At 40.0% G+C, this 25,489-nt stretch overlaps 1 protein-coding gene across 1 annotated transcript in view; it reads left to right on the forward strand.

Annotated features, from left to right (window-relative positions):
* sash3 (SAM and SH3 domain containing 3) overlaps positions 1-23,103 on the forward strand; it is a 58,704-nt gene extending 35,601 nt beyond the window's left edge. The window contains exons 4-8 of the mRNA XM_059977155.1: positions 4,310-4,451; positions 6,076-6,233; positions 12,281-12,487; positions 17,288-17,441; positions 19,713-23,103. Of these exons, the coding sequence (XP_059833138.1) occupies positions 4,310-4,451; positions 6,076-6,233; positions 12,281-12,487; positions 17,288-17,441; positions 19,713-19,891 (840 nt within the window). The 3' untranslated portion in view covers positions 19,892-23,103. The remainder of the gene's footprint in view (positions 1-4,309; positions 4,452-6,075; positions 6,234-12,280; positions 12,488-17,287; positions 17,442-19,712) is intronic.
* The last annotated feature ends 2,386 nt before the right edge of the window (positions 23,104-25,489 follow it).

The raw sequence follows: 25,489 nt of genomic DNA on the forward strand, positions 1-25,489 counted from the left end.
TTGTTCCTGCTTACAATGTGGTTAGCAGTATATTCTCTATTTAGGGGGGTGGGCTAGTAGAGGGGAAAACATTTTATGTGGAAAGGAGGACATCTTGTTATGAACCCCTTAACTGGGTCACTTACCAGCAAAGATAGAGAGGTCCGTTGAAGTCTGATGATACTACTTTCAACAGTATTTATTAGTAAAACTACCCAAAAATAATATCAATGCAAATATACAGATAATATACGTCGTCAATACTAAACCTAAAAGTGCGGGTATAATAATGATCAATAAGAAACAAGCTCTATCGTTGTCTAGGGGATAATGAATTGTCCGATGGAAATATACAGTTCGTTTCAGTTCACACAGGCTGCCGTCGTTTGTTTGTCGCTGTGTTGCAATTGTTGGAGAGAGAGAGAGATAGGAGAATGGGAACAGTTACCACTATGGGTTTTGCCAACCTTCCTTTATGATTTCGACCCGTCAGTGTCTCGTTGGTGTGGCTGTTCAAGTGTGACCTCTCCTTTAGCTAAACCGTTCTTCCGTGATGAGCCCGCCACCCAGGCAAGGGAGGACACACACGAGCTCTCACCGGCTTTCACTATAAAACGCTATCACTGGATTTCTAGCGTTTCTCCTGGTGTGTCTGAGGGGTGTTCCGCAGACATGACTTTTATCCTCACTCATGGGGTCTCAGATGTCAATCAGGTTGGGATGATGCAATCCCTCAACCAGACCACTCTGGTTGTCCCCTGAGGGGTTTCAATGAATAGTACAGTACTCAATACACAATTCCTTCTCCAAGAGACAATAGCAATAATCAGTGGTTCCATTCCGCTTATGTCAGGAGACATTCCAAACCTTGTGTATTCTGCGGTGTCTATAACAACTGCCTTTGCTGTTATCCTGTGTCTCTCCCATTACTGACATGCTGTGTATCTCTCTCATTTCCTGGGTCTCAGACCCGAAATAATAGCGATCCTGCGATTCTCAAAAAGGAGGGGGCGACTTTATACCCTTCGGCCCCTCAGAGTTGCTCCACATTCGTAACAATCTAGTGTAGAATTTTGTATCATCAGAGCAGATATGATGAAGAATGGAAACGAGGTGAATGGAATGAAGACAAAGGCTTGGATATATAGAGTAGAAGCAGGCCCAGCAGCTGACCAAGTTCATGCTAACTATCAGTTGCTCATTACTGTACATATAGGTGTTTGATGGTGCTGGGCCTTTAGTCACTGGAGTTTAGAAGAATGGGGGAAATCGGGGGGTAGGGGGCTGGATCGCACTGAAACCTTTTGAATATTGAAAGGCCCATCTAGTGTGGGTGTGGATAGGAAGACTGCATTCAAGGGAGAATCCACAGAATAGAAGGATGTCTCTTTATAACAGAGACAAGGAATTTCTTTAGCCAGAGGATGGTGAATCTGTAGAATTCATTGCCTCAGACAGCTGTAGAAGACAGGTCATTGGGTATATTTAAAGTTGATAGGTTCATGATTAGTAAACGCATCAAAGGTTACAGGGAGACGGCAGGAGAATGGGGTTGAGAGGGAAAATAAATCAGTCATGATTAATTTGTGGAACAGACACAATGGGCCTATGTCTTATTACCTTATGGTCTTATTAACTCTAATCCTATTCTATTCCCTCCACATTTCCATCAACTCCCCCCACAGCATGTCACTCACCTACACTCTAGAGACAGTATAGAGTGTCCAAATAAAATACTGCCCTACATGTTTTTGTGACCTGGGAGGAGATTGCAGCATGTGTAGAAAACCCAATTCCATGTAGACAGTAACAGAGTTCAAGTTCAGTTTATTGTCATTCAACCATTCACATACACTGCCAAACGAAACAATGTTCCTCCAGACCAAGGTGAACAACACAGTACATATAACTCACACACATAATTCAAAGTTATTTACCACAAATAAATTAACAAAATATAAGGTGCACATATGATACGAGTTAAAAGGTAAACAATATAACGCCACTGGTGTTTCAGACATGATGAGACCTGGGCGGTGGCAGCTTCAATAGTCTCATGGTCCAGAAGAAGATGCAGTTCAGTATCGTAACAGTTCTTTTCCTAATGCTGTTTTACTTCCTGCCTGATGGTAGGGGCCAAAGAGATTGTTGGATGGATGGGAGGTATCATTGACAATGCTAAAGGCTGGCCGTACGTACACAGTGCTCCTGATAAACATCTCTGATGGGTGAAATAAAGACCCTGATGATCCTCTCAGCAGTCCTCTCCTTGCTTTGTAGGGATTTGCAGTTTGATGCCTTGCAATTCTTTGATCAGATGGTGATGCAGCTGGTCAGGGCACTCTCAAAGTTTCTCCTGTAAAAATTGGTTAAAATGGGGATTGTGGGGGGGAGACTTGCTCACCCCTATCTCCTCAGGAAATGGAGCCTGCACCTTCCTAAGGTTCACAAGCATCTTTTTAGACTCAAGCTGTGTTCGCACCATTCTAGCGGTCTCTCTACCCCCTCACTCTACGCTATCTCATCACCGTTGTTGATGAGGCCAACCACTGTTGTGTCATCAGCAAACTTGATGATTCATTTTGATCCGGATCAGGCAGTGCAGCCACGCAGCAGAAACGTGAACAGCAGCAGGCTGAGCACATAGCCCTGGGAAGTGCCGGTGCTTAGTGTGATGGAGCTAAAGATGATTCTGCCACCATGGACTAACTGTGGCCCTTCTGGCAGGAAGTCCAGGATCCATACAGATTTCATTCCAAGTTACAGAGAGAGGTGATGAGGACAGCTTGCAATCCAGCTTCTGAGGGATAGACATATTAAATGCCGAACTAGTCAATAAGCAGCATCCTGGGATTTTGAGGCAACATTTTCCAGGTGGAACAGGATGGGGAAGAGGGAAGAGGCTATGACATCATCAGTGGACCAATTTGAGCGATAAGCAAACTGGAAAGGGCCCAATGTAGCAGGAAGATGGGATTTAGTGAGATCCATAACTAACCACTCTAAGCATTTCTTTACTGTTGGGATTAATGAGGGTAGTCATTGAGCAGGTTCCTCTCTTTGGCGCTGGGAACTGGTGGCTGCCTTGAAGCCTGAGGGGACAATGTTCCAGAGAAATGTTGAAGATATCTGTTAGAATCTCTGTTAACAGGGCTACACAGATCCTCAGCACCTGACCAAGTACGTTATCAGACCCTGTTGCATGACATCAATTGGCCCCGGCTAGCATCTTCCTCACATCAGCTGTGGCCCAACATAGAGCCTATTCCTCCGGGCGTGGGCGGGTGGTGGGAATGGGGGCTTTCCTCACTGGTACATGGTCATATGCATCAAACTGAGCATTACAGAATGATAGGGTATGAGGAACGAATCAGGTCATTGGGGTAATGAGACAGCAGACACACCAGCTACACCACATTCAGGAAGCAGGGACAAAGGAGGCAAAGACAAAATAGTTGTGAGAATCATTGGATTTATGATGGATGTTAGTAATTAACTTAATCCCTGAGTTGGAGATAGATGTGTCAAAGGAAGAGTCAGATATTGACCATTTGAACAGGACCAAGGTGCAAATTGGCAGCAAATGGGGCAAATTGTTTTGCTTTGTCCAAGTGTAGGAAGCAGTACTGTCATAGTCATTAATGTCAGGGAAAATGAAGAGAGAGAAGCACCCTGAATAAGTCTGGACATACTGTATCCAATGAAAATTTGGCCCTACTTGTGGTCCCATATCTATACTTCTGACCTGGAGAAAGTGAGTGAAGTGAAGTTTTACAACATAACAAATGCAGCCAGACAAATGGGAAAGCGATAGGAAAGGCTGCTCAAGGAAAAGAATAGAGCTAAGATAGGAAGAAATTATTCTGAAGAGCAAAAGAGGTGAAAACAATGGTTCTCTCGGGACAATCTTACCAGGAGTACTTTAGGGACAGGCAGAACTGACCTGTGCAAGAAATAGGAGGCTGAAGACTTGATGCACCATGAATAACTCTCGGAGATGTGAGTCAAGATAGGCTTTTATTAGCTGGAAGAGAGCAGTCAGCAGCAAGAGACCATCACACAACATCCTGGAGACTGAGGGAGGAGCTGTGCCTCCAATCGCCTTTATGCAGGGGTCTGTGGGAGGAGCCACAGGAGCAGTCAGCGGGGTGGGGCATGTCCAGACAGGTAAATGTAGTTCACCACAAGACTGTACAAGGAAATTTTAGAAAAGATGTAATTGACAATGACCTGTTATTAATGGTAACATCATATATCAAGATTGGCTGTTAAACTGGCAGTCAAATATAAGTTGTGGCTCATATTAATTTATTGCAACTTCTGTCTTCAGACTGACAATGCAGAAGAAGGTCCCATGTCTCCAATGACTCCTGATGATCTCATGCATCTAAGACTAGGGGACAGGGCCTCATACTCAGCCAGTGAATCAGAAGAGTATGTCAACAGTCCTCTCAGCAGACAGGCATCAAACAGTAAGTGCCACAGTAATCATGGAGCACAAACTGTGAGCCACAGGAATGTGCAAAAATACCTTCTGTTTGTGTTTAGTAATGAACATGGGAATCATTCCAAAATTTTTCTAAAATGAAGTATTGTTGTAGTTTGCATCCTAGATACAGTGGATTTGGTTAATTGGAACCCAATGTAACCGATATATTTGACTCGATTAAACGGCTGCCTCAATTAGCCAAAGTTTCACAAAAGTAGTTAAAAAGTTATAAAAAAGTCAAAACACTGTTTAACAGAGTAACAAATTATTTAACAGAAGTAGAGAACAAATTAGAACACTACTAATACTACTGCAGTACCATAAAACTCTATTAGTTCCCAACAGTTATCAACAGAGGAATTCATCCAGTGAACTTAACCATGTTCTTTTGATTGACCGTAAATGTACAAAATCAGTGCAGACACCAAATGGAATTCATGACCTGCCTTCATACAATGCTTTCAACAATTGCATCCTCCAAATCTTCATTTTCATTGTAACATTCAAGATGATTGTCGATATCTTCAAATTCGTAATTGTTCTTAACTTGGTGAAGTTATGAAATCATTTCATTTTCACTCCCAGCCATTTCTGGCATCACCAAGCCTCAATGCTTGAAACTGCAGTGTGCAAAACTGTACTGAATAGTCTTGCTGCTTATTTCTCACCAACTAACAGTGACAAAAATCATTGCTTTAGAACACAAGCTGACTCTATTTAAAATCTATTCGCTTTAAGCATATTTTAGCATCTAATGGCTACATGTGCGCATGACCAACGCAAGTTAGAAGCTGCTTGGCAACAGTCTCCTGTCTCAATTAAGCAGCATAGTGTCCCAAATAAACTAAAGGCTATCTTTTTGATTAGTTTTTATTCTTTAAGAGTTGTTTCAAATAAGTGGCTACCTTAATTAACCAAAGGACCTATTAGCCGGAATCCACTGTATTTAATAATCTTTATTGTTTTCAATGATAAATTGAAAATCAGAGCTGTCAAATAATTATGCTATTAAGAACAACAAAAGATCAAACAATGATTACAATTTGCCATCTTCATTTATCCTTCCTGTTTCCTGTGGTTGTCTCCCTGTGACTCTAAACTGTTATAGTAGCAGAGTATTTTAAAATAATTGAGTTGATCGAGAGCCTTTGCACAAGGTGAGATAAAAGGTATGGATGGAAAAGACATAAAGTGGGCTGAAATGCAGTTTCACCAGACACTTTGCATGATTTGTGAAAGAGGTTGAAGCAGACAGTTTGGGATTAAGAGTTTGGGATGAGGTTGGATACCAAAGAGTGTAGATTTCCTGGGGCAATGATGTCTGAAAAGTGATGGACCACTGGTCATGACCCAGGAAGAGAAAAAAAGGAAGTGTCAAAGTGTTATTGTACAGTCTTCATTATTTGACACCATCTCCCAACACTATTTCATTTTTTGATCTTGCAGTAAAACAACACATGAAGGATTCAACTAAGAACAGAAGAGTGACAGTAGAAAACATTAAATTCACCAAAACAGTTAACTTAATGTTTGAAAGAGTTCCTTTAAATAAAAATATTAATACCACAGGTATTGAAACTGTATTCAAGTGTATATTTCTTAACCAGGTGGAGACCCATTTACCCCGGATTCTGAAGCCAGCAGTAGAGACAGTGTCCAATTAGATAACGTTCCACCTCCATACTTAGGACCGTTCTGTGGCCGTGCCAGGGTCCACACAGATTTCACCCCAAGTCCATATGATTTTGAATCTTTGAAACTCAAGGTAAGTTATTAGTTTGTAGATATAGTTTGGTATTCAGGAATACAGTATTCACAAAAATCATACTGCAGAAGAATACCCATGTCCATGGTTGGTATAGATGATCAAAAGGCTTTATGCATATGAAGAAGTTGTTCAGTAACTGCTTGACTTCATACCATTTTTAGCAAAAATAGTACTGAGCAAAACTGAGTTAATGCTAAAAATAAACGGAGAAGTTTCCATTTTGCAGTGTTAAGGTTATAAATAGCTAAATGTGTTCTTCAACATTGAGTATTAATGTTACATATATTTCTTGCTTCACAGTCTCAAATACAAAATATGCAATCTTTCCAATATATTCCCACCGTAGCTCCAGCAGTTCAGGCAGATTAGCAGCAAGCTCCACTGACACTAGCAAGGTTCTGGCAAGATGGCGCCAGTGACCAATGGCAACATCTTGCAGGCAGCTTACAGAGTTACTGGACAACTTCTTCTTAATGTACAGTACTTCTTACTCTTCTGAACTGAGATCGATTGTAGCCTGTAATTTCCCTTTTAAGAATATATCTTTGGGCCAACTGAATGATCTGGTGTTTCTGCAATCTCCGGGGGTTTTGGTCTGGAGTGCTACTCGGGTCATTGCTGTGCACTAAGTCAATTCCTAATGGTGGAATACAAACCTATGGTCAGCTCCTTTACTCTGCGCCAATTAAAGCGATGAGAACGACAGTGGAAAACTTTACCTTCCTCAGTATTAAATGTCAACACTTTGGTGTCAATTACTATGGACCTAACAGATTACTATGCCTTCAAGCTATATATCACCTACAGATTTAGAAATTGCACCCGATGCAGTCACATCCAAATCATTGGCTTATATTTGGAAAAGCAATAGTCATGATTCCAAGCTTGAGTATATTCAAACATCTGAATTATTTTGATGTCAGATAAACAACCTTTGGGTTTCAGCCCGAAACGTCGTCGCTACCTCCTCCCATAGATGCTGTCTGGCCTGCTGAGTTCTGCCAGCATTTTGTGTTTTCTATTTGATTACCATTGCTCCCTGGTACTTAACAAATGATCCTTTTATGCTCTTATTCCAAGACATTCAACCATGATGACCAATTTATTAGTTTGCATCATTTCAAACACCTTTGGCAATCAGAATGTACATAAACATATCTCCCTCATTGATCCTGTCAAAAAAAATGATCTAGTTAGTTGAATGCAATTTGTCTTTAACAAATTCACATTGGCTTCGTCAATCCAATCCACACTTGTTCAAATGACTACACCTATGCATAATTACTGTTTCTAGAACTTTCTCCCCAAGAGGATGAAATGACTGATCAGTAGATGTTAAGATTATTCAAAATCCTTTATTTTTTTCTACAATGGTGATTGCAATAGTCCAATCCACAGGCACAAGTCCTCAATCTACAGACACCTGAAATATTATGGCCAATGCCTCTACAATTTCTACTTTTACAGGAACATTACTGGCATGGTGAGATTGGCTGTTTGACAGGAGGCAGCAAGTGGGAATAAAAGGATCCTTTTCTGGATGGCTGCTAGTGACTAGTAGTGTTTCATAGGGGTCAGTGTTAGAACTACTTTTTATGCTATATGCCAGTGATTTAGATGACAGAATAAGTGGAATCTATTTTGTTGCTAGGTTTGCAGATGATGTGAAGATTGGTGGAGGGGCAGGTAGGGTTGAGGAACCAGATGGACTTAGACAGATTAGGAGAATGGGCAAGAGAGTGGCAAATTAAATACAATGTTGGAAAATGCATGGCCATGCACTTTGGTAGTAGAAATAAATGTGCAGACTATTTTCTAAATAGGGAGAAAATCCAAAAATTTCAGGTGCAAAGGGACTTGGGAGTCCTTGTACAAAACACTCTAAAGGTTAACCTGTGGTTGGGACGGTTCTGAGAAAAGCAAATGCCATGTTTGCATTCATTTCAAGAGGTCTAGAATACAAGAGCAGGGATGTGATGCTAAGGCTTTATAAAGGCACTGGTGAGGCCTCACCTCGAGTATTGTGAACAGTTATGGGCTCCTCATCTAAGAAAAGATGTGCTGGCATTGGAGAGGGTTCAGAGGAGGTTCACAAGGATGATTCCGGGAATGAAAGGGCTTTCATACGAGAAACATTTGATGGCTCTGGGTCTGTACTCACCGAAATTTAGAAGAATGAAGAGGGATAGACAATAGACAATAGGTTCAGAAGTAAACCATTTGGCCCTTTGAGCCTGCACCGCCATTCTGAGATAATGGCTGATCATCTACTATTAATACCCGGTTCCTGCCTTGTCCCCATATCCCTTGATTCCCCTATCCATAAGATACCTATCTAGCTCCTTCTTGAAAACATCCAGAGAATTGGCCTCCACTGCCTTCCGAGGCAGTGCATTCCAGACCCCCACAACTCTCTGGGAGAAGAAGTTTTTCCTTAACTCTGTCCTAAATGACCTACCCCTTATTCTTAAACCATGCCCTCTGGTACTGGACTCTCCTAGCATCTGGAACATATTTCCTGCCTCTATCTTGTCCAATCCCTTAATAATCTTATATGTTGCAATCAGATCCCCTCTCAATCTCCTTAATTCCAACGCGTACAAGCCCAGTCTCTCTAACCTCTCTGCGTAAAACAGTCCAGACATCCCAGGAATTAACCTCGTGAATCTATGCTGCACTTCCTCTATAACCAGGATGTATATTCCTTAACCCTGGAGACCAAAACTGTACACAATACTCCAGGTGTGGTCTCACCAGGGCCCTGTACAAATGCAAAAGAATTTCCTAGCTCTTGTACTCAATTCCCTTTGTATTAAAGGCCAACATTCCATTAGCCTTCTTCACTGCCTGCTGCACTTGCTCATTCACCTTCAGTGACTGATGAACAAGTACTCCTAGATCTCTTTGTATTTCTCCCTTACCTAACTCTACACCTTTCAGACAATAATCCGCCTTCCTGTTCTTACTCCCAAAGTGGATAACCTCACACTTATTCACATTAAACGTCATCTGCCAAGTATCTGCCCACTCACTCAGCCTATCCAAGTCACTCTGAGTTCTCCTAACATCCTCATCACATGTCACACTGCCACCCAGCTTAGTAACATCAGCAAACTTGCTGATGTTATTCTCAATGCCTTCATCTAAATCATTGATGTAAATCGTAAACAGCTGTGATCCCAATACCGAGCCCTGTGGCACCACAATAGTCACCATCTGCCATTCTGAGAAACACCCATTCACCATTACCCTTTGCTTTCTATCTGCCAACCAGTTTTCTATCCACGTCAATATCTTCCCCCCAATGCCATGAGCTCTGATTTTACCCACCAATCTCCTATGTGGGACCTTATCAAATGCCTTCTGAAAATCGAGGTGCACTACATCCACTGGATCTCCCTTGTCTAACTTCCTGGTTACATCCTCGAAAAACTCCAACAGATTAGTCAAGCATGATTTGCCCTTGGTAAATCCATGCTGGCTCAGCCCAATCCTATCACTGCTATCTAGATATGCCTCTATTTCATCTTTAATAATGGACTCTAGCATCTTCCCCATTACTGATGTTAGGCTGACAGGATGATAGTTCTCTGTTTTCTCCCTCCCTCCTTTCTTAAAAAGTGGGATAACATTAGCCATTCTCCAATCCTCAGGAACTGATCCTGAATCTAAGGAACACTGGAAAATGATTACCAATGCATCCACAATTTCCAGAGCCACCTCCTTTAGTACCCTAGGATGCAGACCATCTGGACCCGGGGATTTGTCAGTCTTCAGTCCCATCAGTCTACTCATCACCGTTTCCTTCCTAACGTCAATATGTTTCATTTCCTCTGTTACCCTATGTCCTCGGCCCATCCATACATCTGGGAGATTGCTTGTGTCTTCCCTAGTGAAGACAGATCTAAAGTACATATTAAATTCTTCTGCCATTTCTCTGTTTCCCATAACAATTTCACCCAATTCATTCTTCAAGGGCCCAACATTGTTCTTAACAATCTTCTTTCTCTTCACTTACCTAAAAAAGCTTTTACTATCCTCTTTTATATTCCTGGCTAGCTTCCGTTCATACCTCATTTTTTCTCCCCATATTGCCTTTTTAGTTAAGTTCTGTTGTTCCTTAAAAATTTCCCAATCATCTGTCTTCCCACTCAACTTAGCTCTGTCATACTTCCTTTTTTTTAAATGCTATGCAATCTCTGACTTCCATTGTCAACCACTGTGGCCCCTCCCCCCCCCTTTGAATCCTTCCTTCTCCGGGGATGAACTGATATTGCACCTTGTGCATTATTCCCAAGAATACCTGCCATTGCTGTTCCACTGACTTTTCTGCTAGGATATCCATCCAGTTAACTTTGGCCAACTCCTCCTTCATGGCTTCATAGTCTCCTTTGTTCAACTGCAACACTGACACCTCCGATCTGCCCTTATCCTTCTCAAATTGCAGATAAAAACTTATCATATTATGGTCACTACCTCCTAATGGCTCCTTTACTTCAAGATCGCTTATCAAATCCTGTTCATTACACAAGACTAAATCCAGAATAGCCTTGTCCCTGGTCGGCCCTCGTACAAGCTGTTCCAAGAATGCATCCCGTAGACACTCTACAAACTCCCTATCCTGGGGTCCAGCATCAACCTGATTCTTCCAATTCACCTGCATGTTGGATCTCATTGAAACCTTTTGAATGTTGAAAGGTCTTACAGATTAGATGTGGAAAGGAAGTTTCCCATGATGGGGGAGTCTAGGACAAGAATCCACAGTCTCAGGATAGAGGGGTGTCCATTTAAAACAGAAATGTGGTGAAATTTCTTTGGTCAAAGGGTGATGAATTTGTGGAATTTGGAGGCTGGGTCATCGGGTGTATTTGAGGCAGAGCTTGATAGTTTCTTGATTGGACATGGCATCAAAGGTTGTGGGGAGAAGGGCTGAAAAAGGATCAGCCATGAATGAAAGGCAGAGCAGACTCAATGGGCCAAATGGCCTAATTCTGTTCCTATATGTTATGGTCTTTACTCACCACTATAACCTAGGATGTTTCCCATCTAGGCCAGTTTATCCAAATTAAGTGCTACTGAGTTTTGTTCTGACTCCTTTAGTCCAGTCAGAATCTAAATCATATCATCCTTTGCGGAGACTCCAGCTTTATCTTCTTCCCTGGTGAAGACTCAGCTATGCTTTTTGTTAACATATTCAAATTTTCTTTGATTGGCCCCATTTCTCTTCTTAAAACCCTTTTCCAATAAAATATTCACATTATGATATAACAATTGTGATTCCTTTTTACCTTTCTTTTACACACAGGGTTTTTTTTTCCTTTATTAGCTGTCCCCCAGATATTCCCTAAAAAGTCTAGTGTCAGTAAGTTGGCATCTGCCATTTTCTTGGTGTTTTTTTTTACTGTTCCCTCTTTTGGTTATTCATTGAGCACAGCTTCAATGCCCTGTTCTTCCCCCAAGGCAGAGTACATTGGAATTGATTTATTATTATCACACATTCTGCAATACAATCAGAAGCATGTGTGGCATCCTCTTCATAGAGTACACAATGCACTAAGTTAGAACAGGGCAAACAGTAACAATGCAGAAGAAACTGTCAGAGCTACAGAGAGAGTGCAGTGCAGGTAAACAATACGGTGCAAGTTCACAAAGAGGTAGTTAGTGAGGCCAAGATATTCTGTTGCTGAAGTTTCTTCATTTTATATGCCTCCAATTATTCAATTATGTTTGTGTCCATCAAGATTTGGTCCCAATTACTTTAAGGTCCATAGTTTAGATTATCTGAAAACATACCTAAGATTGAGCACAGATGGAAAGTACCTGCCCTGACCAGACGACACAGCAGTTTTACGCCTGACCGTCTCAGAACAGCTCTGCTCATTTGGAAATTTAGTCGCACACTCTTGTGTGAAGATTTGAATAGATAGATTGTAACACAGAAAATAAACAATCATTGGAAGTGATGGGACTAATTCTCTCTTGAATATTTAGACAGGTATGATGTCAAATCTTATTCTATTTGTCTGTTTTCTATTTGCTGACAGAAAGGAGATATTATAGACATAATTGAGAAACCTCCAGTAGGGACGTGGACTGGAATGTTGAAAAACAAAGTAGGATCCTTTAAATTTATTTACGTGGATATCCTACCAAATGAAGAGGAACAACCTCGGAAATCAAGGTTGTTCAACAAGAGCAAAAGGCCAAAGCCTAAGAACCTGCAAGAGCTATTGGACAGAATTAATCTACAGGTGAGAAGTATTACACTGTTAATATTGGAGAATGCATGGGTTTAACTTTACAGAACTGTATTCCCAGGGAAAATTTTAGTAGGCTAAGTTAAATATAGATCTTATCACTTCTAGAAGACAGCCCTTAAAAGTGGCAACTTAAATGTTCAGCAAATGCTGTGAAGTTAACAGCAAATACATAGACTTTCTGAATCTTGTGATTAAAACTCAGATGGGAATGATGAAAGGTAAATCGTATGGTTCATTTAAAGTTAGGCCTGCCTCATCAATTATTCATAGTTGTGGTGTACATTGGTAATATGGATAGAAGTTAGAAATGGACATCCTTTATTGAAGTTAGATAGTAGTCTACACAACCGTGTATTAAAAGTCATACACTCGAGCTTCATATTATAAATAGAAGATGCAACATTTTCCCCATGTTTCAGCAGTGAAGCATAACTGCACTGTGAACCGTTGATAAAATGCACTTACAGCAAGTTACTTCCCCAGGCTATTCTGACAGCACTAGCAAACTCTCAGTTTCTACCACATGGGAACACCGCTGCCTGCAGGCTCTAATCCAAATCACACAGCATACAGACCTAGAAATAGTCACAATCTGGGTAATGATGTATGCTCAGCTTGACCCGTCAGAAAGCTACTGGAGGCCCAGGCACTCATATCAGCGACACCAGAAAATAGCCCTGAGAAGACCACCTACTCTCTGCTCAACCAGACAGACTTATGTACATTACTAGTGATTGTCGAAAAGCTCACCACCCTCAATATATTCCCTCTGGATCCTTCAAGGTGCAATTTGATTCAAAGAAAGAAAAAACAATACCTGAGGCTCATGTACCTATTGGCAGAGAAAGCAGCATGCTGGTGAATTGTCAGCGGCTGCCGATGCTGAGTGGACGTGGGGATTGTCACTCAGGCTGTCCATATACTGATGCAAGGCAATTTCAACTGATCGTTCATCAAGTGTGCCTATCAGATCCTGTCCAGTCAGAGCTAAAACAAGTTACTACTATTCTCCAGAAAACCTGAAACAAAATTTTAAAAAATTTTAATTCTATTAAAGAAAAGAAGAGTTAACAATATAGAAGGCTGTTGAACAATCACACAGATGTCTTTGTGTATCTGGAAACACTAAACATTTCTATTCTCCAGAAAACCTGAAACAAAATTTTAAAAAATTTTAATTCTATTAAAGAAAAGAAGAGTTAACAATATAGAAGGCTGTTGAACAATCACACAGATGTCTTTGTGTATCTGGAAACACTAAACATTTCTATTTTTATGACACAATATGGAGGAAACCTAAGGCTTCAATAAATGTTGGGATGGGCAGCTTAGATCTCTGGTCTGATGGTTAGTGACCCCTAGGTTTTTGGAGATAAAGAAGACCCCACCATCAACTATTTTCATTGCCTCCCAGTGGCAGATTCACCTACCAAGTGAGAAGGCAGTTGAGTATGATGGTAATGCAAGCAATGACACCTGACCCATTAATATTCACATTGCAGTTCTTTAATGTGGTGGTTTTAGTTGAAAATGCATCTGTTCTTGGTGTGGACATGAGAACAGATTGTTGTGGCTGCTCAAGAAAGTTGATTAAACTTCCATTCTGAGTAGCACTGAAGCTGGTTACATTATTCCAACCATCACTCTAAATTACATGATAAGAAATGGAACCTGGAAATGCTGGTGTGGATAGCTCAAAACAGGGTACCCAGTTCCTGTCTATACTCATTGCTAGATCTGAACTCGATACTCCGTTCTGTTTCGAAGTACTATCCTAAAAACAGTTGTGCAAAGATGACAGGAGCCTTTTGTTCCTTTTCTTGTTTTCAACATGTTGAGAGTGGGGTACTTCTCTTGTATGTGCAGCTTTCATTCCCAAAGTAAATCAAGCATTATATCATATTAAAATGCTCAAAGTTTTAAAAGATCATAAATTAGCCTTTCCCTTTATATTCAATCATTTTTAAAAAGAGCTCAGATTCAAGATTTTCAGAAGGTGGAAATGACATATTTTTCCCTCTCGGAATCAAATTGCAACAAAGAACTTCTCAGGTCAAACCCTTAAATCAGTTAAGAGGCCAAGTATTCTAACAAGCAATTTTTTAAACAAAGAAGTAGGAAATGCTGTAAATACTTTGCATACCAAACAGCATCCGGGGAGAGGGAAACAGTTCATATTTCAAACTTGTGATCTTGTGAATATGTAAAGGGATATGAGGAAGTGCAAGGGAAAGGAATTAGCGGAGATTGCTGCAGTTGAAAAGTTAAGAGTTGGTCAATATGAGGGGGACTAAAGAAGGTACTCTCCTGAAAATTCATGGACTTATTTAAATAATAATGAGAGAACTGATTCTGAATTTAGTGGCATCAAATGAAAGAGGAATTCAGGTTAGGAAGCTGGCAGAACTTACTTTCTTTGAAAATTTCTATGGAATTTATAATATCAAACTAAACCACCGGAATCAAGAGATTTAATATTACATTGACCAGACAGTCACCCAATGACGGTTCTCCTTCAGTCGGATATTTAAGTGACAGCTAAAAATAATGCTTTCAAGGGTAGCTAGAATCCATAAATCAATGCCAAGGTGATACATAGCAATAAATATTTAGAATTAATCACTGATTTCTTTTTTTTTTCAGTTTTCATAATGGCCTATAAATTCACTCTGTATCATTGAAACAGAGAATATCGTTGCAAATTTTAGGACTTCACTCACATCATTGTCCATATCTTCTGATTGTCTTTTAGTGTCAAACTGGAATGTGGAATAAGATACTTGCCAAATTCAAGGAGAGTCTGGCAATTTTGCCAGATTTGTGAGAGGAAAAAAATAATTAAGTTACCTTACATGAAATTCTAAATTTAAAGCTTTCCTATAAGCTTCAAAGGGGTGCCAAAACAAAAGGCTATCAAGAATCTAATTTGCTGGCATTCATAATGCATTCTCATTTAGTCCAAATCAGTTGCAATTCTGTGGTTCTTAAACAGAGAAGATACAACTTGTGATGCAAGTCACTGTCTAGTGTGCAATTAATTGATGTGGCAAATCAAAGCACATTCAAAGCTCTGAGTTTTCCCATTATTTATTGAAAGAAATTTCTATCAATCTGGTATGGGTTATCTCACATCGTGTAATAAATAAGAGATGGTGGATTGTTAAGACAAATGATAATTGATTGGTGTATCATCATCAAATATGTGAATCGCGACTTTCATTCAGATGGCACCCACGGCAGCTTGTAGATAAGAAATCGGAATGGATCACTGATAGAACTTTGCAGATTTCAGAGGCAAGGGTGAACATGGGAAGAGATATTGTGGGTGATATTGCTTTGGTTACAACTGGATATAAGAATGGAATCAAGCAAGAAATGAAATTGTTACACACAAACATGGAAAGGAGGAAAGACATGAGTCAATGACATAAGGAGGGGGCCAATGGACTGATGGAATTTCTCTGCTAGAGCTAGTATTGATATGATGGGCCAAGCGGCTTCCACCTGTGCTTTACTAAGTTTATGCGGCTGTGTTTTTAGCCTCGAGAGAATATCATCCTAAAATCTCTCTACTTCTCCCTTAAAATGTTGCTTGCAGTCCAACTCTTTGGTCAAGCCTTTGGTTATCTATCCTGCTACTCCCTCCCATGGCTCAGTTCAAAGTGCAGCAAGTGTTCTTCTTTAGATAAGCTGGTTTAAAAAAAGAATTAAAATAAGAAAAATAAAACACCAAAACCTGATGTGCAAGAGAAAAAAAACACAAATCATGCAAACAACTGAAGCGAATAACAACATTCCAAACCAAAATGGAGTCCTCTGATCCAAACCACAGAGCAGCCCATAGAAGGCCCAAAACCTCACTTATCAGATAATCATATTAGCGCACACAAAGCCCAGCAGTCTGGGCATTCTTCATAGCCTCAGCGCCATGGAGAGAAGAGTGAATGAGCAAAATCAGCTCTCACCCCAGATGCCAACACCCTATCCTTTCAATCTATCTGGGCTGGCATTTAAATTGACCAAACAACAGAACAGTGAAGGGCTCTCTCACAGCTCGCTGGCAGAAAGGAGTAAACATCGCGGAGAGCAAGTGAAATTGGCTGTCACCTCTGATCTGTGCCGGCGTTTAAATTGTGTAAACAGTGAACTGTACCTTGCACTAGGATCTGGCTGCAGCAAAAGGATCCGGGCCTAAACCACACTGCCCAGTGATTCACTCGGTGCCCAGATTTTGCTGTCCAGACCAAAGCTGCTCTCAAACTTTTCAAATCAGCTTATTGCCCAGAGTGATGCAACCTCACACCCGGGCCTGTTGTAGGGGCATCAGAACTCCATCTGCAAAGACTCTGCAACACACCATCTCAGATCACTGCCCATACTCACCTAGCCATCACTGGCCCCTTCGCTGTCATTTTGTTCACAAATTGTCTGCAAACCATCTTCCCTTACTAAACCAAAACAAGAAGAGACTATTCCTTTAGTCACTGTGTACAGCTTTTGCATCAAATTATTTTAGCATAAACGTCATTACACTGACAAAGCATTTTGTGTAATACAATATGAAAAGATGCTTTTTGCTGCAAGTATCTTATCCTGAAACCACTAGGATTTTTAATGACATTTTATTCTGACATATAATCACTAGCATGTTGTTATATTAGTTCATTTCTCCAGGTCATGTGATTTGAAGCCGAATCATTTTTAACAGAGATATGTTTGGTTGAAAAGTCTGGATGCTGATGCACTCCACAGCATTAAGTATTATTAACAAGTGCTTTTGTCCCTCTACAGCAAGAGCTTACGTCCACTTTGCTGTTAAATGGCTACCAGACTCTGGATGACTTTAAAGAACTGAAAGAAACACACCTGAATGAACTGAACATCCTGGACCCTGAGCAGAGAGCCAAGTTGCTCACAGCTGCTGACCTACTCATGGACTATGACAGTAGGTTGATTTCTTTGTCTATTAATACACCAAGAGCCAAAGCAAATCGGTGAAAACACCAACCTGGGGAAGCTCCATTAGCTGCTACCATGGAAATCTGCAGAAAATAGAGCTTCTCACCACTCCCAACAACTCCTCCTGGGCAAAAGAAAGATTGAGAGTTTTGGTTTAGATGAATTCATTTTAAATTTTAAAAAAACAAATTAAGAGACTTAGCTAATAAAATGCACATTTTTCTTTTAAAAATTAAATATTCTTGAAAATAACATTGGTAGTGTAAGCCTGGCTGGCATCTTTAACCAAGTACTTGCTTTTCTTATCAAAGGCAAAATATTTGGCAATGAATCCAAGCAAGGTTTATTCATCCACATATCAATCATTTTGCCTATTGGATGAAAAATCAAAACACTTATTTTAACAGGTTACAGGCTATCCCATAACCAACATCCAACTTGTAGACTCCCCTACATATGAACAATCATTCATAATATTATTCAATTCAGGTCTAAAGCGAATACATACATTAATTCCTGTGAATGGATTCCTTCCTCCAATTTTATTAGTTGTTCTTCCTTGTATGGTTTGATGCCATTTGTTACAATATATACAGAGCTGTATATATAGTTACCATATTGAGTGATTTTATGTATTTTTTGACTTGTGGACAAAATCGATCGATGGACGTCTGTTAAAACAGAACAGTTCATGACTTGGAGACAGCCTGCTTATTAAGATATATTCAACTCATGCAAGTCATCAGGCAGATTATCAAATAATGTCCAGCATGAACAAGATTATGGAAACAATCAAGATAGTGAACAATAGGAGTAAAGATGAAGCAGGATCCATAATCATGCTGCTGGCTTTTACACATTGACATTCCTGCACATTCTCATAAATATACCGTATTTTTCCTATAACTCTCCAATCTTAGCTTGATCAACAACACAGGAGGAAAATGAATTTTAGTTTAATATATTTCACATCCATTAAATTAAATGCATCAGGAAAATCCAAGTACTGTAGTAGGATCATGCATTCAGCAAAAAAATTGAATGGCCTGTTTTCACTTCCTTTCATCGAGAAAAGAACTTTGGCCAGAACATTGCAAAGCTCCCTGACATAACCATGGTAGCCTTATATCAACTGAAATTAGTCCATCAGGACCTGGTTTTGACATCTTATATTTGTAACAGAATTTAATTCTTTAGCGCTGCATTAAATTCTTAGCTTGAATTGTGTACTTAACTCCTAAAGTGAAGCTCAAACTAACAATTCATTAGCTCCAGAACAAAAGTAGCCTAAGCTTTGCCAAACTGGCACAGGCATAGCATTTTTGCACACAATATCAGTAGCCACTGATTTATTATAGGTTTAAATTCGTCAAATCTGGCATAGATGCACAAATTTTACATGAAAGTAGGCATTGAATTCCAAAGTTCATGTTAAATGTCTTCATGAAAGAAACATTATCCAGAAGACCTGAACAGGTTTCATCCCAAATTAAACCCAGTGTTAAATTGTACATTGCCCAGTGCTTTCGAGATGCTGGCATGTTTGGGAATAGAAACACACAGTACAAGAGGACTTTGCCTTCATGTTGTCTCTTTGAAAGATCTGCCAAGTTAAGTCCAGCCTCCACACTTAGCCCAGAATAACGCCCAGTAATTTACAGATAAAAAGGGACATACAAATACTTGTGCATTTTTAGATCACAAAAGTACAAGGATCTGTTACTTTGATGTTCCACTTCAAAATCAGAGTTCTTTTCACAAAGTTGTAAAACATTTTTTTCTTTTTAAACCAACTAGCAATATCTTAAATGCCATATATAAACTTTTGGAAGCCATCACATTTTTTTCTTATCTATTAACCTGTGTGGTATTGACACATTCTAAGCATTTGCAACTGACACATCAGTGGTAAATATTATGCTCATTTTGTATATGATGCCTAATGGAGCTAATCAGATCAGATTGTTTTAAATCTGACTCTGCTGCAATTTGATCAAGGATGACAGTAGTGGGCTACAGCTAAGAGAAAGAATACCTCTTTAAACATGAGATAGAACAACAATAAAGTACTGCAGAGTCTTTAACAAGGCAGTTATATGAGAAATCTTCAGTACAAGTTGTGCAGAAGAAGATTGTTCAATGAATACATTTGCATTGTTGAAATTACAAACCATAAGGATCTTGTTAGCCTCTTAGCCAACAATTTAGACTAGCTACTAAATTACTATAGTTAATATGGTCGGTGTATTCTTCACAGCAGGAATCGAGACAGAAGAGCAGGAAGAGAATACCGATGAACAATGCTCAAGCTCAGCTCCACTGTGTGATATTCCACGGGACTCGGGATGTTATGAAAGTTCAGAGAACTTGGAGAGTACACCAGAAGATTCAGAGTTAAGTGTCACCGCGCAGCAGCTGCCTCCTGTTGAAAACTGAGCCACATCATTCAACCGTTTGTACAATGGACTCCTAACATGTAGGCCTTAAAGAATGCAAAGCACAGTAGTTTGAAAACAGCAATAATTCTTTTATATCAAGCCACAACATGCCACATCATAACTGATGAATACTGTGAATTGGAAGGCATCTTTTTTTGTTTGGTGTTTATTCTATACTGTCCTGCACAATATTCAGGTTTAGAAAGTTAGGGAAAGGAGTATTGTGTGGGAATTTGTGAAATACAAATCTTATGCATGTTCCAGGATTTAATTAGGGTCCTGTTCTCTGGGGATTAAACGACTGACAGAAGTGGCCATTTCATTGCCAGGTAGCACTTTGTCTGCACATAATTAATATTATAATCATTGATATTTCTTTAGAGTGAGCTCAATCCATAGAATACGTAGCTGTAAGGATAATTTCAAAATTCTTCTAATATGTTCATAGATCAGAAATTTATGGGTAAAATGCCAACAATGCTTTGATATACACAGCTAGTGGATGAAAAATTATGATGGCTATCTTCAGGTTTTCTACAAACTCTTCCCTTAATGATAATATAAATCTGGTGTTGTGCATGAAAAAATGCTCTCTTGGTGGTAGGTGCAATTGTATGAAGAAGATTGGCAAGGATAGGTACAGTTCAGGAATGACTTTATTCCACTTTGAAGTTCAATTGTGTTTTCTGTGAAGATTTGGTACTTATGCAGACCTGACTCTGGAATTTAATTTTTTTTATACGTCTAGCTTATTTTTATATTTTTCTACTTAATTTTAGAACTGGTGTATACTTTAATTTCAATAAAGCATTTACTTGCTTAAGATCGGGAAAAATGTTTAAAAGTTGATAAATTTGCAGTATGTTATTGGTCCATTTAAAATATTAGCAAATAGTTGGAATGGAAGAAATGGAAGAAATGGAAGAAAAGGATGATATAGCCTCTCAAACCTGCTCTGCCATTTTCTGAGAAAATGGTTAAACCTATTCATTTCCCATGCTCCTGCCTTTGAGTATCCAATGCAAAACATCATTCTTGTATGCATTGACAGAGAACCTAATTGCTATAGGATGGATAACTTCTCCTCATCTTAGTCCTAAAAGACCAATCACTTTTCTCCTAATTTGTAAACCCATCAGGCTGAGAAAATCTAACACATCTGCCCTGTAAATCTCTTCAATATCTTGATAATTTCAATGACATCATCCATTTCTTCTAATTTGGTGTAAATTAGACTTACATGTGAAAACTCGTGCAATTTTTGTCCAATAAACAGCATAAAATCTGGCCAATCAGGCTTGTTGTTTTCTCTTTGGATCATTCTCTCTCCAAGAATCAATATAGCGAACCAGCATTAAACCATTTCTAAGACAAAGTACATTATCTTCTTTAGATGGAGACCTAAACTGCATACAGTATTCCAGATCTGGTCTGAACAAGGATTGGTTTGAACAAGGTATTGCGATCGTTTAGTTCATGGAACCTTACAGGAAAGCAAGCAAAAAACAGCTCCAAACTGAAGTGCCATTCACATCAAGAATAGTCGAAATTGCTGTATCAATGAAAACAACACTGAGAAACACAATTGGTTTGCAGTTAAAAATAAAAGTGGGCATGAACAAAATTGCAGCGTCTGAACAGAATCTGCCTGGCTAAAGAAATTGTGTTACCATCGTGACAGGAGCTCGCATACACCAGACCAACGCAGGTTTAAAAGGTGAAATTTGCAGAAAATTCAAAATGAAAGACCAAATACAAAAAGCATGTTGGGCAAACAAAAGTAACTGGACTGCACAGGGAAGAGAGAAAAAAAAGCATTTTAATTGCAGCCTCAGACAGAGCACTAATCTGCATGCTGTTGATGGAAAATCTGATAATGATAGAGTGACACAGGACTGGATAGCCTAAGGATTCCCCACATGACAAATGACAATAGACAAGCAATATGGCTTACAACAGAACTGGATGGCAAATTAATTAAAATAGAACTGGACACTGATTCAGCTGTTTCAGTCATTCCACAAATTGAGTTTGGAAAGCATTCCGAAAGATACTGACCTGAAGCCTGCAGAGGCCAACTGAGAACTTATAGTGGAGAAAAGATAACTCCCATGGGGATGCATTCATAGCTGTGAAAAGCAACAACTTTCAAGCCATATTGGACTTGTATGTGCTTAAAACAGGAGGGCCGGCATTGTGGGGCCATGACTGGATGAGACAACTGCAATTTGATTGAAGGTCCCTTCACAATTTGCTTGCCGCATCCTCTGCAATAGAGCCAACTGAAGTGAATTATGAAAGGTACTGGATGATGCCACCACAGTGTAAAGCCTGTCTGGTTCCTTATACTATCCATGATAAAGCAGCCAGAGAGCTTGACCACATGGAGACCGAAGGAATTCTTTTCAAGGTTGAGTGGAGGCCAAGGGCAACACCAGTGGTCCCAATAGCCAAGAAGGATGAGTCTGTCAGGATCTGTGGTTATTTTAAGGTCACCATCAACCCAACAGTGAAAGTAGGTCAATAACCTCTGCCCAGTATAGAAGATATTTTTGCAAACCTTTCTGGAGGATAACACTTCAGCAAAGTGGACTTACCTGACGTCTACCAACAGATGGAAATGGAAGAAGATTCAATGTGTTTCTCACCATAACCACTTACAAAGGGTTTATCAGTATAACAGGCATGTTTTGGGGGTAGCATCTGCACCTGCACTCTGGCAGAAAGCTATGGACTAGGTGCTGCAAGACTGCCCAAGTACTCAGTGTTGCCTGAATGACATCACTGTTACCAGTAACAATGACAAGGAACATCTCCAAAACCTCAAGACATTGTTAAAAAGATTAGATGGTTATGGGCTTAGAGCATGATGCAACAAGTGGGAATTTTTTAAGCCAAAGAAGGTACAGGAATCTCAAGAATCACACCACCAAGGTTAGGAACAGTTATTACCGTTTAACCATCAGTCTCCTGAGCCAAAGGGGATAACTACACTTGTCCATCACCAAACTGTTCCCACAACCTGTGGACTCACTTTCAAGGTCTCTTCCTCTCATGTTCTCAATATTTATTGCTGATTTGTTATTGTATTTGCAGTTTGTCTTTTGCACGTTTGTTGTACTAATGCAGCTCTTCAGTGATTCCATTATCGTTATTGAATTTATTGAGTATGCCCACAAGAAACCGAATTTCATGGTTGTATATGGTGACATATATGTGCTTTGGTAATAAACTTACATGTATTTTGAACAAACTTATTTTTTCTACTGTGCTCCACCCCTTGAACTCATTACTACAGATCAGGAAGAAATGGCATTGGACAAAGCAGTGGGAGGTGGCTTTCCAAAAGGCAAAGGAAATGGAGATATCAGACACTGTAATCACACATTATGATCCATTTCATTCAGAGAGACTTGCCTGCGATACCTCACCTTATGGTACAGGTGCAGTCATGTCACATGCTATAAGTGAGGGAAGTAAATCACCCACTGCCTTTGCATTTAATTCTCTTACCACTACAGAGAAAAATTATGCACAGATTGACAGAAAGGCCTTGCGTCTGGTTTGGGATGTGTAAAACATTTCTACCAGTACTTGTACGAGAGAGGGTTTACTCTCATAGGTGATTATCAACAACGTGTCCACTTTCAATCCACAGAATGGTTTTTCACTAACAGCAGCAGCATGAATGCAGGACTGGGCTCAGTTTCTTGGGGGACACAATTCCAAATTGAAAGTCTCCATTTTTTGGCAGCCTTGATCAAAGGGAAACCAGAAGACCCTACACTGTCTCAGGTCAACATGGTCACCCAGAATGGCTGGAATGTGCAGCAGAAATTCCAGATCTTCCATTTATACCAGCACTTGGATGAACTTGCCCTTGATGGAGGTTGCCTTCTGTGGAGATTAAAAGATGTTGTACCATCCAAGCTGAGAGCTGAAGTGTTGGAAGAGCTAAACACAGGTCATCTAGGCATGGTCAAAATGACAGCATTGACTCAAAGCTTTGTCTGGTGGCTGTTTGGGATGCCAACATGTCCAGAAGATGCTAAGAGCAGCACCTCTCCATCCCTGGGAACGGCCAGCATTGCCTTGGAGGAGGATTCATGTAGATTTTGCCAGGCCATTCATAGGCACAAATGTCTTGGTAGTAACTGATGCAGCTACAAAGGGCTGGAAGTGTTTTGAATAACCTCCACGACAGCTTCACACTCTGTTGATGTGTTGTGGAACCACTTCTCAAGGACTGGTGTTCCAGAACACTTAGTGACAATAGACCAGTTTGTAGTGTAAGTTTCAGTCATTCCTGAAAATGAATAAGACACATTACATTTGCACTGTACCATCCAGCTATGGTACAAATGGCTTGGTGGAAGAGTAGGCCAGGGACTAAAGAATGCACTGTGAGCAACACCAGCAGAAACACTACACTGACACTGAATTAGAAGCTCACCAATTTCCTCCTTGTATGTGGCAATGCAGCACACTCCAGAACTAACAATTCATCAGCTGTGCTATTCTTGTCCACATGCTTGAATCTCCTCAAACCCAATCTCAGAAGGCATAGACAGGTCAAGCAGGTGAGACAAATTGAGAACTCTTCAAGCAAAGAGGCTTGACGTTTCACTCCTGGACAAGCTGTCCTGGTGAGGGACTACCGACACGATCAAAAGTTGGTACTGGAAAGATTAAAGCTGAATTGGAGCATTCTCCTACACTGTGGAGATTGCATCTGATGTCATCTGGAGATGGCGCATTGATCATTTGAGGAGAGCAGAGTCAGTTGTTGAGAAGAAAGGCGTGCAGAGCTGTGAGTGCTACTTCCTGCAGTCCCAGAGCCAACTCTTGCAACTACGGAGGACACCAGATTATGAAGTCATTCTGCAGCCACAAGTTTCACCAGCCAAGCAGAGTGACCACCCTCCCCCACCTTGTCAGGAAAGATATAGCTGAGTTAAGGTGCATTTTATATTGAGTTGGAGTTTATAGTTAAAACAGGGAGGGAGGGATTATATTTAATATCTTAGTAAAATTTGAATAATATTGTAAATATATTGTTTAATTAACTTTGCTTTGTTGGTTTATGTAATCCATTATGGGTTAAATGTAAGAAGCACATAAATGGCATGCGTCATTATGTCACCATACCACATGTGCACACCTCACCATGCATCCCAGCTCCTGTGTTTTTCTTCGGCGTAGTTTCTGAAGTTACAAAACATAACAACCAGTTCTATGAGCCCTCATTTTATTAAAGCGAATTAGTGAAGGACTTGCTTCCTTTCACACCCTGCTAGATTCATCCTCAACGTGTTCAGTTACATTGTCAGAAGTAACTTCATCAGCTCAGCTATTAACTGCTGCAAACCCTACAATAATCTGCTTACTGATGCTCTCTAAAGGCATCAGATCCACTCAGTCTTACTGATGTAATACAAAGATGGACAAAGGGGCTGAATTCTACACAGGTCAGTATGAAAGCTAACTTCTTAGTCTTCCGGAGACTCAACTGTTGCTTCAAATGGCAAGATTGAATGATCTTGTAATCTGACAATAAGCCAAAAGACATTTTCCTAAATTCCCATCCATTGATGGG

The sequence above is a fragment of the Hypanus sabinus genome, chromosome 8 (genome assembly GCF_030144855.1).
Source record: "Hypanus sabinus isolate sHypSab1 chromosome 8, sHypSab1.hap1, whole genome shotgun sequence".
Classification (NCBI taxonomy): domain Eukaryota; kingdom Metazoa; phylum Chordata; class Chondrichthyes; order Myliobatiformes; family Dasyatidae; genus Hypanus; species Hypanus sabinus.